A 15,249-nucleotide genomic window follows, 5' to 3' on the forward strand; every position below is an offset into this window, starting at 1 on the left:
GGGTACAGACCCCCCGGGCGGCCGCTGCGCAGAGTGGCTCCGCCCCGAACTGTCACGGACAGCGCAGGCAGGCGCAGGGTGCACCCCGGAGGCTGACGTAGTTGAAGACATCTGCGGAGCCCAAAGTCGCCCCGGCCCGCCAGCCCGCCAGTGACCGCGGCCCTCAGGGCACCACCCCCGGCCCCGCCCCAGGCGTCCCCGCGCCACCGTTTGGCGACACTGCGGCAGGCAGCGGGCGCGTTGCCATGGCGGCCAGGCGCGCGTAGCTGGCGGTGCCCAGCTCAGCCAGGCAGGCTCAGAGGCGGCGGCCAGCTTGGAGGTGATCTGCCCGGGAAAGGACCGGCCAGAGAGGGGATCTGACCCAGAGGAAAGGTACTGGGGAAGGGATCCCAGACCTGAGTGTTGTCCAGGGCCGGAGTTCCAACCTGCGCGCAGGCCCTGCTGAGCGCCAAGATGCAGGCCATGGACCCAGCCTCCAGGGGCTTCTACGAGGAAGATGGCAAGGACCTGGACTTCTACGACTTCGAGCCGCTCCCCACCCTGCCGGAGGATGAGGTGAGCCCGTCCCAGAAGCCCACCTGCCCCTGAGAAGGAGTGGGGAAAGGGAGTGGGGAGAACACAGCTCTCCTGCTGCATAGATTCTGGCCCCCCTTGGGTTGCCACTGCTAGGGGCTCCTGTCCTCAACCTTACCTGCCACAGAATAGCTAGAATGCTAGATGGGACAGCAATGAGACTGTTCCTGCAAAGTTGGCTGCTGGAGGAGTGGGTTCTTGGTTTTAATCCTTGAACAGATTGGGGGGTGGGGATCCTGGCAGGTAGGGACAATAGGAACACTCCTGACCTCCCTCCACAGCTGGCCAGGTGCTAAGGCAGATGAGCTTAGGAATGCTGAGATCCCTTCCCAGCATTGAGGGTGCCTCCTGCTCTGGGAACTCTCTTTCCCCCAAGTCCCCTGAGAGCTTCTAGTCCAGAACTGGCTTGGTTAGAGAAGCGAGGTGCCCCGCCCCCAGGTCCCCAGATCCCCAGACCCCCAGACCCCCAGACAATGGGCATACACAAACTCCACTCTTTGGAAAAGCATGGCAAAGCACCCCCAAAAAATGATCCCAGGGGAATCTTGACCTCCCTCAAGAATACAGGATCTTTGGGGAAACCCTTCCTAGCCAGGCTCTGGAGTCCCTGGGAAGAATCCACCATTTTTTTAGCCCCTTAAATACACTGGTACTTGAGACCCTCCTTTGCAGCTGGCCTGGCAAGCTGATAAGAGAAAGTTGACCGGAACTGTCCTGAAGCAATAAGCCTGTTTAGCCTTGACAGCTCTTCCATTCCCCTTACCTGGAGGAGTGGGCTCTGAAGGGATTTAAAAGAAGAAAAAAAAAAATCCATTGCTCCTGCCTGCCCCACCACCAGGGCCCTCTGAGTAGAGCTGGGGTTGTTGCTTACCCCTCCATTCCCACCCCCAAGTGGCCTGGATTCGGTGCAATTTAAGGCTGCAGAGAGGAGAGGCCAGGGAATAAATAAACCTTTGGACATCTCCTGGCTTTGATGGGAAAGAAAGGGTGCCCTCAGCCCACGGCCTTCAGAACTGCTGGAGAACAGGCCATGTTCCAGGTATCGGTGGGAGCCTCGGCTCATGGTCATCACCAGAAGCAGATCTGAGGACCTCTGTGCCTCTTTGTATCAGCCACTGAGCTTGGAGGGCTCACCCTGACCCTGGCTTTTGGGGCAGTGGTACCACTACATCCACAGCCCCTGAGTCCACAGGTTGAGGCTGAGCCTTTCACCCAGAGTGCCATCTGTCTAGTCTGCCTGACCCCTTCAGCATTAGGAACGTCCTTGGTCCCTCTGGGTTGGAGAGTTTTCATACACACAAGGCATGAGGTATCCATCCTCTGACTGTGGTGAGTCCCTTTGTGTGAACTGGAATTCCCCTGTTTCAGTGGCATTTAGTGGGAAGTTCAGGTGAGTCCCTTCTCTGAGCAGGAACCCTACTTTAACTCCTATAAAAAGCGGGGGGCTGGTAATAGAGCTCAATTGTAGAGTGCTTGCCTAGCATACACAGGGCTCTGGATTCAACACCCTGTGCCACAAGAAAACTGAACAACAATTTAGTCTGTAAAATAGGAGAAGAGTCTGTGGGGCCTGGACTAGTGCCAACAGAGTCCCAAGTCTAAGAATATATGAGAGATTAGATTTTAGGCTTCCTGCGGCCAACTCAGTATCCATTAAGGTCTTTAAATTCATGTACATCAAGGTCACATGACTCTGTGCCTGGCACAGCCTTCTGTATCTGGCTGCAAATGAAAGCCATCCAGAGTAGGGTAGCAAAGAGTTAGGTTGCCTCCTATCCTGAAGCTCTGTGCTGGAAAATCACCTTGGGGTCAGTTTGACCCAGACAATGACGGCTCTTGGGCAGATGAGGTGAGGCCAGATCCAGGATACATACATATAGGACATCAGAATTCTCTCCCCTACAATCAGAAATAGAATCCTACAGAGCCTCCAGAGGACCCTGAATCTCTCTACCCTCTCATGGCCCAAGGAAAATCCCAAAGGCTTGAGAACACGCTGTCTAACCTCTTGCTAGCTAGCAGAGTGCTAAACACTCTCACTGAAGGCCTTACCGTGACTGCCAGAGATGACACCGGACATGGTCCATGCCAACAGGTCCTTCCTCTGTGGTGGGAGTAGGAAGTGCCTTTCAAAAAACATCTTGGCATTTTCTTGTGATGAGGAGACCAGCACCTGCATCCCAGCAACTTCTCCAGGGAAGCATAGCACATGAGCAGGCCATGTACCTATGAGAAAACCCACTGGACACTTAGAGCTCACCATGGATGGACCAGCATGTCCCACTAGGTGGTGGAGGCTGAAGCCACACTGTGTCCCCTGATCTCTTAGACTGAAACAAGAAAACCCTGGATGCGCAGTAGAGATGCTGTGACCAAGAATTATGCAAGGTGGACTTCTTGGAGGAGATGGCTTTTCCTGGATTCACCATGGAATATGAGTATTTCTGGACATGGAAGGTGGAGTCACAGACAAAATAGTAAGATTGGCTCTAAACAGAACCATAGCTGCTGGGAAGGCAGGCACTCACCAAGTGGCTGTGGTTGGGGGTCCAGCAGTGCTGAGCAGGAGGTAGGTGATGAAATCGGCCTCAGGAATGCAGAGCAGTACTGGTTTGGTGATGAAGGTGGTACCATTGGGTGTCAGCAGAGAGTTCTCACTGTTCCCAAGCCAACAGAACACCTCTCAGAACCTCCTGGGACTGAAGATGAACAGGGACCCACAGCAGAGATTCTCCCATTAGAAAGGAGTTTTTCCCACTCTGCCGTTAAGGTCCATATAATATGTTTCGAAACAGGCTCTGAGCAGAAGGCAGCCTGAAACCAGAAAGGAACCCTGAGCCAGCTGGGTGGGCCCTTGGGGGCAGACACAGCCCACAGAGCACCTTGCAAGCTCTTGCCTCCCTGCTGGGGTTTGGCTGCTCGTAAACTGAGGCTGCCAACGAATGCTGCCAGCATCGGTCGGAGTTTCACGTTGGCAGGTCCTGTTATGATAAGCTGAAAGGTTAATTGGTTATAAATGTACTTAAAATGTGCACAATGACCCCTAGAGTCCCAATAACCCAGCTTCAGGTCTGTCTAGGGGAAGGGGAGCCCTTCAGTACCCTCAAGCAGGGTACCCTGAAGTAACCAGATAAGGGCTTGCCCTCTGAAGCTCAGGCCTCAGCTGAAGCGTGTCTCCCTGGAGCGCAGGCCCCAGTCACCCCCCACGGTCTCATCCCTCCCAACCAAGATCAAGTTGACTGTGCACCAGCCCACTGCAAGCAGAGGACTGGTCTTCCTGCCTGTAGAGAAATTCCGTGGGTGACCCCCCATTCCCACAAGCCACCCTGATAAGGATGGTGAGAGGCAGGCTGGATTGTGAAGGAACCTCTCACCCACCAAGGTCCTGAGCCTATATAGGGCAAGTGGAACCACAGACTTGGCTGGAGATCAGACCGTGCTGGCAAGAGATGTAAAAGACTGCAAGCTTAGAGCTCACAATGTGTGGGCCTACGGGAGACCCCTAGAGCGCTTGGCGTGGGAATGCCAGGCAGACCCACATCTACAGGGATGAGCGTCTTACTGCTCATGGGCTCCCAGCAGATCACGTCTGCCGAAGTCAGAGCCCTGTGGCACGCTGAACATATTTCACTGGGAACTGAGCTGTTTGGCCAATAAACTGGGCTACCATATCTCCAGGCAGCCTGTTGAAGAAACCAATGAAGACAGACAGGGTTGGCTCCCATGCAAGGAGGTGACCAAGAGAATCTACTGGAATGGAGGTGGGGGCATAGCCTGAGGTGGGTGAGCTGGTGAATGATGTTTGAGTCCCTCCTGGTCTGTCATCTTTGTCCCCAGCCCTTTAGCCAAAGCTTTTCCCTGCCTCCCTCCAGTGGCATAGATTTGGGCAAAAGACAGTCCTTTCTTCTACCTGACAAAACTGGAGCAGCTGTAGATCCTAGAGGCAGGTGACTCCAGAGTCCAGAATTCAAGACTTGGGTCCTTCAGCACTCAGTGTGGGGCACCATCAGGGTCTGCAGCCATGTAAGCCAACTCTGACCTGAGGTTGTCATGTGTGGAAGGGCTCATAATCCTGTCCTTGGGGAAGGCCTTGGCCACAGCCGGAAGCAATGACTCAGGGTCCACGGGGTTCATCCTAGAATCATACAAATAACCCTGGGCTTCTGCTTTCCCAAGTCATATACCCCTACCGCAAATATAAACTGGGGGCTGCAGGTCTTCAGATGCTCTGAGGTCTGACCAGGCTCCCCACAGTCAGGAGCATCTTCCTACCAGACCTGAGTAGGAGGCAGTGATGTAGGCTGCAGGATGGCCAAGCAGCATGTCTGGCAGGGTTGCCTTCTGCTGGCGGCACATCCTGTGATGGCTGTGAGCAGGCAGGCCGGCTGGCCAGCGTGAGCAGCAACAGCGGGGTGCCGGCAGGCCCTGCCGTGGGACTGGGACTGACTCAGACTCACATCGTGAGCTGGCTTCATTTCTCCTAAATGGCACAGCCCCCAGAGGAGGGTCTATGAGGTTACATACTACCTCACGCATGTGTCTCTGTAGGTTTGCGTAAACATGCATGTACTAGCATGTTGTGCACTGTGCAGGCACATTCTTGTGTGAAAGTGTGGAGGGGTGGTTGTGTGTGTGTGTGTGTGTGTGTGTGTGTGTGTGTGTGTGCAGTGTATGTGTGTGCCTTTTCAGCCAGGGCCAGTGGACATCACTGGGAGCTTGGGTGCTTGGGTGATCCCGAATTCTGAGGAGTCATTGGTACTACCAAGAACCACAGGCTTGAGCCCTGGTTAGAAAAATAGCCTAACAGTCAGGAGCTTCTGTCACAGAGAAAAGGTGTCTCTGGCTGACATCCTCTCCCTGTGGGACAGAGGCCTCAGTGAGCAGGAGGCCTGGGCTGTGTGCCTAGAATGCAGCCACCTTCCAGACCCTGTGCATCCAAGTGACCTCACCGAGCCCCATCTTGGACTCCAAGAATCAAATGGCCTGTGCATATGCAGGGTCTAACGCCCACAGGGAACCTAAAGGTTCAGGCCAGCCGCTTGAGAATCCTGCTCTTGATTTCACCCATTTGGCTGGTTGCTTGGTTGCTTGTTTGGTTGAAACATTTCAGCACCCTGTCTTCTCATCTGAGATGTGTGCTTGTGGGGATGCCTCACAGTGTCAGCTAGAGGCAGAAAATGTAAGGACTGTCGTTTGCCTGTACTTGAGCAGGCTGTGTCCCAGGGCCACAGCCACGGCTGGAGAAGCCAAGGCTCTGCCCCTTCTTCACCACCTTACTACCCCCGGCAAGGGGTATCCACATCCTTTGCCAACACCAGCCCCCAGTTCAGTTCCCAAAGAAACACCCACACACACCTGTCAGTGGGTGGTACGCAAACACATGAACATAGGAGATGACAGGGACCTGACAGGCAAGAGCCTTGCAATCTATGATAACTAATACGAGTGGGTCCAAGTGTGTGTGAGCATGTGTGGGCCACCGTGGCTGTGTTTGTAAGTGTGGGTGTGTATTATTGTACGGGAGTGTTTTTACTAAGCGTGAGTGTGCGTATGTGGAGACAGGTATGTGTGAGCGTGTGTGCCTGTTCTGTGCAGCGCTGGTGGCTTCACCGAATGCTTCATGGTTATGATAGCAGGATTACTCTGTCGGAAAGGGGCCTGACCCAAGACCCTTTTCCTGACTGTAAGTGAAGTCTGTTTCCCTAGGTTCTTCCTGGGGCAGCCCTCTGTGGGTTCACACCAAGTCTGTCTTGGCAGGAAAATGTGTCTCTGGCCGACATCCTCTCCCTACGGGACAGAGGCCTCAGTGAACAGGAGGCCTGGGCTGTGTGCCTAGAATGCAGCCTGTCCATGCGGAGTGTCGCTCACGCAGCCATCTTCCAGACCCTGTGCATCACACCTGACACCCTGGCCTTCAACACCAGTGGAAATGTGTGCTTCATGGAGCAGCTCAGTGGTAAGGAAAAGGAGGGAACTCGGTGGGGGGGGTACCCAGGGCAGCACAGAAGAGGTACCCTTGAAGTTGGATGTGAGCACCAAGTGGCTGAGGACATAAGGGAGGGGCCAAACCCTGGGTTTCCTTTGGACTCTGATGGGATCCTTGGTCCAGGGACGCTAAGGAAGAAAGCCAAGCTGGATGTTGAGTTTGGGTGGCCCCTGTGAACCCACTATCCTAAGACTGCCATACCCTCCCTCAGAGAGTGCTCAGCCATGGTTCTGAGCTCTATCATACATCATAAGAGGATGCCTGGGTCACTGTCTCCCCATAGCTGGCACTCCTGGCCCACAGGAAGTAGGTGCAGGGAACGTAAAGGTCATACTTACCTGGCCAGGTACGCTGACCACCCATTAGGCCCCTGAAGGGCAAATTTGATTTTTTTTTTTTTCCAAAAAGCCAGATTACCTTCTTCAAAGAATCCAAAAGAAATGTCTTTTCTCCTTCCACTTTGGAACTTTTTATGGTTCAAGTGTGGTGTATCATTGCCTCAGACACTTATAGCCTTCCTTAGGGGCATCAGCCTGAATAAAAAGACAGAGGCTCTGGGGGAGGCATCCTCTGCCTGGCTGTCCCAGGAGGCTCCCAGGGTCTGAGCTCTGGGGAGTGGGGATCTTTCTTCACCAAAGGGCGCGATCAGAATGCCTTCTCTTTTCTTCTCCAAGATGACCCCGAGGGTGCCTTTGTACCCCCAGAGTTTGACCTGACAGGAAACACCTTTGAGGTGAGTACTAGTAAGTGGTGACTCACCAAGCCTTGCCCTCTTCATCTTTGGGGTTACCTTTCTTACCATAGTCCTGTGTAAGCTGTCCCCAGTGGGGGCTGCCTTTGGGGCCCCCACCTTCATCATTGGTGGCTACTGCAAGACATGTGGGTGTTTGGGAGTAGTAGTAGCCTTGGACATCTCTGTCAGGGTTGGTATTGGGTTCACTCATTGCAATGTCAAATCACATAGCCTCCCAGCCTCACCAGTGACTTCTGGGAGGAACCAGAAAAACCTATGGGCTGGGCATTCACTGCCCTTAAAAAATACCTCTGGAGAGGGTGGGACTGGGAGGAAAGGAGGGAGTGGGGTTGCAACTGGGAGGTAAAATTAACAAATAAAGAAAGAAAGAAAATATGTCTTTGGAGAGATGGCTCAGTGGTTAAAAGTACTCTTGCAAAGGATTCAAGTTGGTTCCCAGCACCCACAAAGTGGCTCAAACCGTGCTTAGCTCCAAACCCAAGGGATCCAATGCCTACCAGTGTCCACTGACAGAAGGGGTTTCTTTGTTTTGTTTTGTCTGAAATGGGGTCTGACTGCATTGCTCATGTGTCTTAGTTAGGCTTACTGTTGCTGTGATAGAGCACCATGATCAAAGCAACTTGAGGAAGAAAGAATTTATTTGACTTACACTTCCACATCCCAGTCTGTCGCTAAAGGAAGGCAGGACAGGAAAGCAAACAGGGCAGGAACCAGGAGGCGGGAGCTGATGCAGAGGCAGGGAAGGGTGCTTATTACTGGTTTGCTCTTTATGGCTTTCTCAGCCCCCTTCCTTATAGAACCCATGCCCACTGTCCCAAGAATGGCATCATTTATGATGGGCTGGGCCCTCCCCCATCAGTCACTAACTAAGGAAATGCCCTTTTCTCAGTTGAGGTCCCCTCCTTTCAGCTCACTGAGGCTGGTGTCAAGTTCACTGTCATTCTCCACCAAGAGTTTCAAAGATCTAGTGAGCCCATCAGAGGCTAGTTTCCTTAGCTTCACTAAACTGTGGCTGACAGACCAAAGTTTATGTTTTCAGTGTACAGGGTGATGTTCTGATACACACTGATGCTACGATATAACATTCCCACATACAGTAATGTAATAAAATCAGACTACTTAACATGGCACTTGATTTTTTTCACCCAGTATGATATAACTCTTATCTTTTTCTGTGCATGGCTAGCCATTTTCCCAGCTCTGTTTATTGGCTAGTTGCAATACACAGACAACTTAACCATCCATCAGGGTCCAGGCAAAGGCAGTCAGCTTTCAGATGTCCATCCTACACTGGGCCATGTTCATTCACTCATGTGCGAGCTCCAGTCCTATTCTCTTAACTACCCACTTTCTGGCAAGCCCTGTGGCCTGGTGGAGAGCATGCCTGCAGGGCCACTTACATGCCAGCCTCCACCTTGTAGTCTGTGTAAAGTCTGTTTACTGAGCTCCATCAAAGCTCTATCAGCATGATGACTAGACTGACCTACGTACTGAATCAGTCTGGATAGAGTTCATGTTGTTATGTTCTGTTGTTATGTTCTTCTCTAAGACATCTTAGTTTTTCTTTTTTTTAAAGATTTATTTATTATGTGTACAGTGTTCTGCCTGCAGGTACACCTGCACACCAGAAGAGGGCACCAGATCTAATTATAGATGGTTGTGAGCCACCATGTGGTTGCTGGGGATTGAACTCAGGACCTTTGGAAGAGCAGCCAGTGCTCTTAACCTCTAAGCCACCTCTCTAGCGTCAACCCATTTTATACTTATTCATTTTGGTTTTTTTTTCTTCCTCCTCCTCTTCCTCCTTCAACTCTTCCTTCTTCTCTCCCTTCTACTTCTCCTTTTTTATCTTTTTAGACAAGATCTCAAGTAATCCAGGTTGGCCTCAAACTCAGTATGTATCCAAAGATGACCTTGAATTTATGATCCTCCTGCCTCCACCTCCCAAGTGTCTGGATTACAAGCATCCACCAGTATGTTTGGGTTTTGCAGAGCTGGGGATCTGTGTGTGCTAGGCAAGCACTGTAACTGTACATGCTATAGTCTCAGCCCATTGTTGTCTCTCCTGACATCTCCTAGGAACGGTTTAAGGCTGTTACTGTCCAGGTCTTGGATATCATGTATTACATTTACTCCTAAGAACCTATCAAGTCAGGTATGGTGGCACACGCTAACCTCGTGTACAGAGTGAGTTCCAGGATAGCCAGAGCTACACAGTGAGACCCTGTCTTTAGAGAAAAATAACAGGTTCTGAACCCATCCTAAAAAACATAGTTTGGGGGTTGGGGATTTAGCTCAGTGGTAGAGCGCTGGCCTAGCAAGTGCAAGGCCCTGGGTTCGGTCCTCAGCTCTGAAAAAAAAAAAAAAAAAAAAAAAAAAAAAAAAAAAAAAAACATGGTTTGGTTTGGTTTAACTTTCAATTTTATGTTCCTTTGTTAACTTTATCCACTTTAATATCAAACCATCTTTCAGAACCTTGCTACTATTTCTAGCAACTTAGAGGTTCTTTTCATTTTTTTTCTCTTTAACTGATTAAATCAGCTGTGTTTCATACTGTCTCCTCCAAGGACAAAGCTTATTTCCATTCCAGTCCTCAGTGAGGACAGCATCTAGTCTATGGTGGAAGTGCAGAGATCACTCATCCTGCCTTGGGGAGCTGATTACCCTGATCTGACCATCTGGATAGCACTGGCCTTGGCCACAGGAGTTCCTATCTGTTCTGTGCTTATCAAGGTTTCCCGTGAATAGGTATTTCAAATTATGAAATATCTCTTCTGTCCCCTTGAAACGATCATATAATTTCCTTCACTGAGATGTTAATGTGTACATTTTTATGCCCTAGTATTATCACCCCTCTTTCCCACTTTAAGAAAACCTAGGCTAGCCAAGTGTCAGATCAGTCTGATGAGCACTTATTGAGGCTCTCCCAGGTTTTTTATGGGCAGCTGGTACCTTTCTACCCTACAAATGGTTCTGAGCAGAGCTAGTTTCAGGATTGCTCTGGGCTTGTCTCTTTGCTTTGTTTGTACAAGAATGGGATGATCTATGCCTTGAAAGTCTGGGAAGACTCACTGAAAAGGACAACGGTTTCCTTTGTGAATGATTTCTAAGTGCCATCAATTTTTAACAGTTGTAGCACTGGCCTTGTTTGTGCTACCAAAGGTTGTTTTTCTTCCTTTTTTTAACTACGGCAGAAGAAACATGCACCTAATGTGCTGCAGGTGATGCCCTTTGCGTCTTGGTGATGTCTGCAAAATTTCCTGTTTCTGTACACTGGACCATTCTTCTTTGCATTCTCTTTCTTTCTCCTGCCAGGCTCCCCAGGGGGCTGTTTACCTAAGTAGTTCTTTCAGAGCGACCTCTGCATCTTCTGGTCCTTGGGGGAGTCTCTCGGTGTCCTTTGCTATGGGTTCTTATTTCTGATTCTATCTTTGCCTCTGGTTCTTGTTTCTTATTCTCTTTTCTTTTGTTTGCTTTGAGTTCAATGGCTGTATCTTTCTTTTTTTTTTTTTTTCCTACTTCAGTGGGAAACTCGGCTCATCTATCTTCATCTTCTTAGAGCCAGTATTTCCCGCTGTGAATCTCCCTCAGCATGTGATCTTTGTCACACCACATTTCCTTCTGTGCACTTGGGGGGTGCGGGGTACGGTACATGAGTTATTCAGCTAGGTGAATAGGTGGGGTTTCCCTTTTACGAAGACATATACACAGAAGGCACAAATGTAACAAGGATACAGCCCTGTAACTTTTCAAAAGCTGACATCTCTGCAGTCGGTATCCAAATGGAGTCATCACAATGAGAAACTGGTACCACCATCCCCAGGGTGGCTGTCCAACAGAAATGTTGATATCACCCTCTTCTGCTTCCTGTGGCTGGACTCAGCAGGGCTGCTGGAGGCTGACTCCTCTGCCCCGAATTGTGAGGGCTGTCATGAGAGTGTAGTCACTGGAAAGCATTCACTCTCTGTCATTGTTTCTTATTTCTGAACACACTGGGACTTTTTAGTGCATCTTTGTCTTTTTTTTTTTTTTTTTTCTTTGACTTTCTGGCTCAGCTAGGCTGTGGCTGAAGCACTGTCCACACATACCTGCTGGATAGAGCGCGCGCAGGCTTCCTTTGTTCTGCAAATCCTTGTGTTCCTTGATCGGGACGAAAGCCTTTTCCATATAGCTCAGGCTCATTCATCCATTTGTCTGGATCTTCTGTGGCATGCATTTTGTCTGATTTATTTATTTACCCCGGTAAATAAAATGGTTTGAAATCTGCCTCTAGGAACTAGTGAATGGGGCTCTTCCTGTAGAGGGCAGTGTGTTCCCACAGCTGCAGAGCAAGTAGCCACAGAGCCTGAGAGGATCCTTTGCTCCCGGGGGGGAGAAGCAATGTGGGGGGGGGGGTTCTTGTGGGTTAATTGCAGTGCACACGGAGTGGCTCACCACCAGGGTGGAGACAGGAGGCTGGAGAGGGGTGGGGGAGAAACTGTATATCAGAGAGGGTCTGAGCTTCTTCAGTTCCCTGGACCATCAGGGACTTTCCTATGTTCCATAAGAACGGTCAGTCCTCTCTACCGTACCCTTAACACAGAAAGCCTCTATGTGCACTGGGAAGCGCTCCCATGTCCACCCTGGGACATACGGCCCTAGTGAGAGCCATGGAGCCCAGGGTCTTAGCACTGCCCCAGACTGGCTTTACTCTGGAGGCCTTTGCTGGAGCTTGCCGGGGCGCTCAACGGTTTAGATGATCCTAACAGTGGCAGGAGCACAGAGTCCCAGCGTGTGTCCTGGACAGCCTCGCTCTGGCTCAGGTACACCTTTTCTGAAACCTTCCAACACCAGTGCATTTACCCTGGACCCTCTGTGTTCCAACATCATCTAGCTAGCCACGTTTGCTTGCACTGTGAGACCAACTCCCCCAACACAGGCTCTAGAATCCCCTAGGCTTGTGGTAGCCAGTCTTCTCAGAACTGAGCATGGTCAGCCCCCTTTGTCCAAAACTCCCACAGCCTGACTGGCTTCCGGCAATTAACAATTTCCCCACCCTACTCCGCCGCCTCTGCAATATCCCCTCCTCCACATACAAAGGTTTTTCTTGCCCTTGTCATTCTGATGGGCTCCCGTGGTACCAGGCACGATGGCTCAGTCCTGTCACCTATCATTTGCTTGAGACCACAGTCCACACAAAATCACCATGACGATGAGAGCAAGATGAAATGAAATAAGGATTCGTCAAGGGGCTGGCAGGAGGCCTCTGCTAGCAGGTAGACTTCAGGCTACAGACTGAAGGATGAGTTCAAGGGAAACGAGGATCCGGGGAGGAGTCAGGGTGGTGAGGAAGTACTTAAAGGACAAGGAGGCTGATATTCACTGGACAGGAGAGGGCGAGTCTGCAGTCCCCTCTCCTCACTCATATTCCCCTCGTAGAATGTAAGGGGACAATCAGGACTCTAAAGGCAATGTTGGTCCGTTACAAGGGGCAGTCAGGATCTCTGCACTGGCTGACAGTGCAGCAGACAAAGACCCTGAGCAGAGTGAACACAGCATGGGGTAAATCCAAGGCAGGTGCACAGAGGACCCAGGCCTAAGAGAACAAAAGACCTCCAATGTATGAAAGCAACATAGAGAGCAAAATAAATGGGTTCCTTTGTATCAACAGTTTCCAGCTAGAAATATAACTTAAGTGTGTCACTTATAAGAGCAACAAAACCCACAGGAATCCCAGTGATTAAGACAGCAGGATTTTTAATAGGAAAATCAAGTAAGTTAACACATTGAACATACATGGGGACATCTCATTGTGCCCCTTAAATTTAGATGGTTATTAGTGAATTAAAAGTAAAAAGAAAGATTCTGACTTCATGTAGTGATTTCATTTTGTGAACAGATAAAGAAGGAAGGGAGTCCATCTTGAATAAATTGGCTTCCCCTCCCCCACTCCCATGGAGGCCTTTCACACACCTGGTGTCCCAGCCTCATGCAGAGCCCACCCGCACTCTCCTGTACACAGGACAGTGTGCGCTTTCAAACCGAAAGCAAACTCATCTTTCCTCCTGCTCGCATCCTGTTTGTGCAGGCCGCCTAAGGCAAAATAGGCCACTGGCGAGAACAGGGTTTCTATGCCTTGCTGGACTGCTCAGCCCAGAGTCTTTCCTGGGGAAAGCAGCCCCTTGCAGGGCAGGTACTAACTAACACTCCCTGGTACCACAGGCTCACATCTACTCCCTGGGGGCCACACTGAAGGCTGCCCTGGAGTACGTGGCAGAACCGGAGCTGGAGCCCAAGCTGAGCCCTGACCTGGAGGGACTGCTGAGTCAGATGCAGGCAGAAGACCCCAGGGACCGGCCAGACCTGGAGGTATGCTCCCAGCTGGGCATGCATGCTGCCCAGGTACAGGCAGCACAGACCCGGACCCTGCAACCTCACTGAGATTCCTTGGCTAGAATCCGGAGGCACTGCACTTTGTTGAAAAAGAGGCCTTTTTTTTTTTTTTTTTTTTTGTAATGAAAGTTATCAGGGACAAAACAGAGTCTTCTTTCCTGCCAGGATGTCCCTTGGTTTCTTGTTTTGTTTTGTTTTGTTTTGTTTTGTTTTGTGGTTTTGTTTTTTAAGACCAGAAAGTGCATGTGGAATCAGGTGGCCTGATCTGGGGGTGACGCGTGCTATCCCAGAGCTGTACGGTTGGGGGGTCTCAGGGGGCGAGGCCTCCCTGGGGAGCCGCACACCTGAGAGGCACCGTGGCACCTGCAGAGCATCATTGCACTGTGTGAGGAGAAGACGCAGCCCGTGTCCTCATGCCGCCTGTGCCGCAGTCTCTCAGCCATTGGAAGGAGAGTGCTCTCCATTGAGTCCTTCGGAGCATTCCAGGGTAAGCGCCATCACCCACATGTAAACACGCACGTTCATACGTGTGCACAGAGACACATGTGCATCTATACAGACCCACACAGAAGTATGCACACCATAGGCACAGACGGAAACGCGCACTCTTACTCATGTTCATATGTTCTCATACGCCATACAAATGCCACATTCACTCAGGGAGGCAGAGGCAAGTGGATGGCTGTGAGTTCAAGGCCAGCCTGGTCTACAAAGGGAGTACAGGGCAACCCAGGCTACACAGAGAAATCCTGTCTCAAAACCCAAATAATAAATAAATGCCACACTCACAGTCACACACTTGTTCAAATCCAGCTCGTGTGTCCCATGCAAACACACTCACATGTTTAGGCCACTTCATATGCAAATACACAAATGCCCGTTTACACTACACACTCCAGTATAAGTGTGCACGCTGGTTTATATATCCATGCGCACACGTGCATGTCAGGCGCACACTGGAATTTTCAGACTCAGGTTTAGTGACTCCAGCCAGCCTTGTGTGGTGTACTCACTCCTCTGCGTGCAAATCTCTTGCTGCACATCTGGAACTTACCGTAGTGTCAGGACCGTGCTGGCCTCGGCAGCCACCCCAATCCTCAGAGTGGCTAGAAGGTCCTTCCCTGACTAGCAAGCAGCACTGTTGGTGACTGACAGCTTCAGCCCAGCAACGGCAGAGTATAACTCCTGAGTGCGGAGCCGTAGACAAGATGCTGAGTAAAGCGGGCAGCAGGGTCGCCGTGGCATGTACACAAAACTGCGTGCCACGGTGTGTGTGCTAGGCTGTGTGCCATAGCATGTGTGCAAGACCATGCTGCATGCCGCGTATGTAAAAGAATACATGCCCTATGGCTGCCACCAGATTCCGTTTCTCCCCTTAGGGAGTGGCTTGTGTGTAATCATAATAGAAAACTGGGAGCTTTGGGATAAGGTAATTAGATGGGTGAGGGCTGATCCCCTGGGAAGCTCAGCGGAGGAGACCCAAAAGCCTCCATTCAGAGACTTTAACTGGCTGGGTTATGTGACTATAGATCCTGGAGGCATCTGGAACCTATGCTAAGGGGAG

General features: G+C 50.8%; 1 protein-coding gene across 1 annotated transcript in view; it reads left to right on the forward strand.

Annotated features, from left to right (window-relative positions):
• The window catches only part of Kndc1 (kinase non-catalytic C-lobe domain containing 1), a 45,391-nt gene continuing 30,142 nt past the window's right edge, over positions 1–15,249 (forward strand). The window contains exons 1-5 of the mRNA XM_021637822.2: positions 1–555; positions 6,331–6,529; positions 7,234–7,292; positions 13,515–13,661; positions 14,055–14,172. Coding sequence (XP_021493497.1) covers positions 454–555; positions 6,331–6,529; positions 7,234–7,292; positions 13,515–13,661; positions 14,055–14,172 — 625 coding nt within the window. The 5' untranslated portion in view covers positions 1–453. The remainder of the gene's footprint in view (positions 556–6,330; positions 6,530–7,233; positions 7,293–13,514; positions 13,662–14,054; positions 14,173–15,249) is intronic.

This window comes from Meriones unguiculatus, chromosome 1, assembly GCF_030254825.1.
Source record: "Meriones unguiculatus strain TT.TT164.6M chromosome 1, Bangor_MerUng_6.1, whole genome shotgun sequence".
NCBI lineage: Eukaryota > Metazoa > Chordata > Mammalia > Rodentia > Muridae > Meriones > Meriones unguiculatus.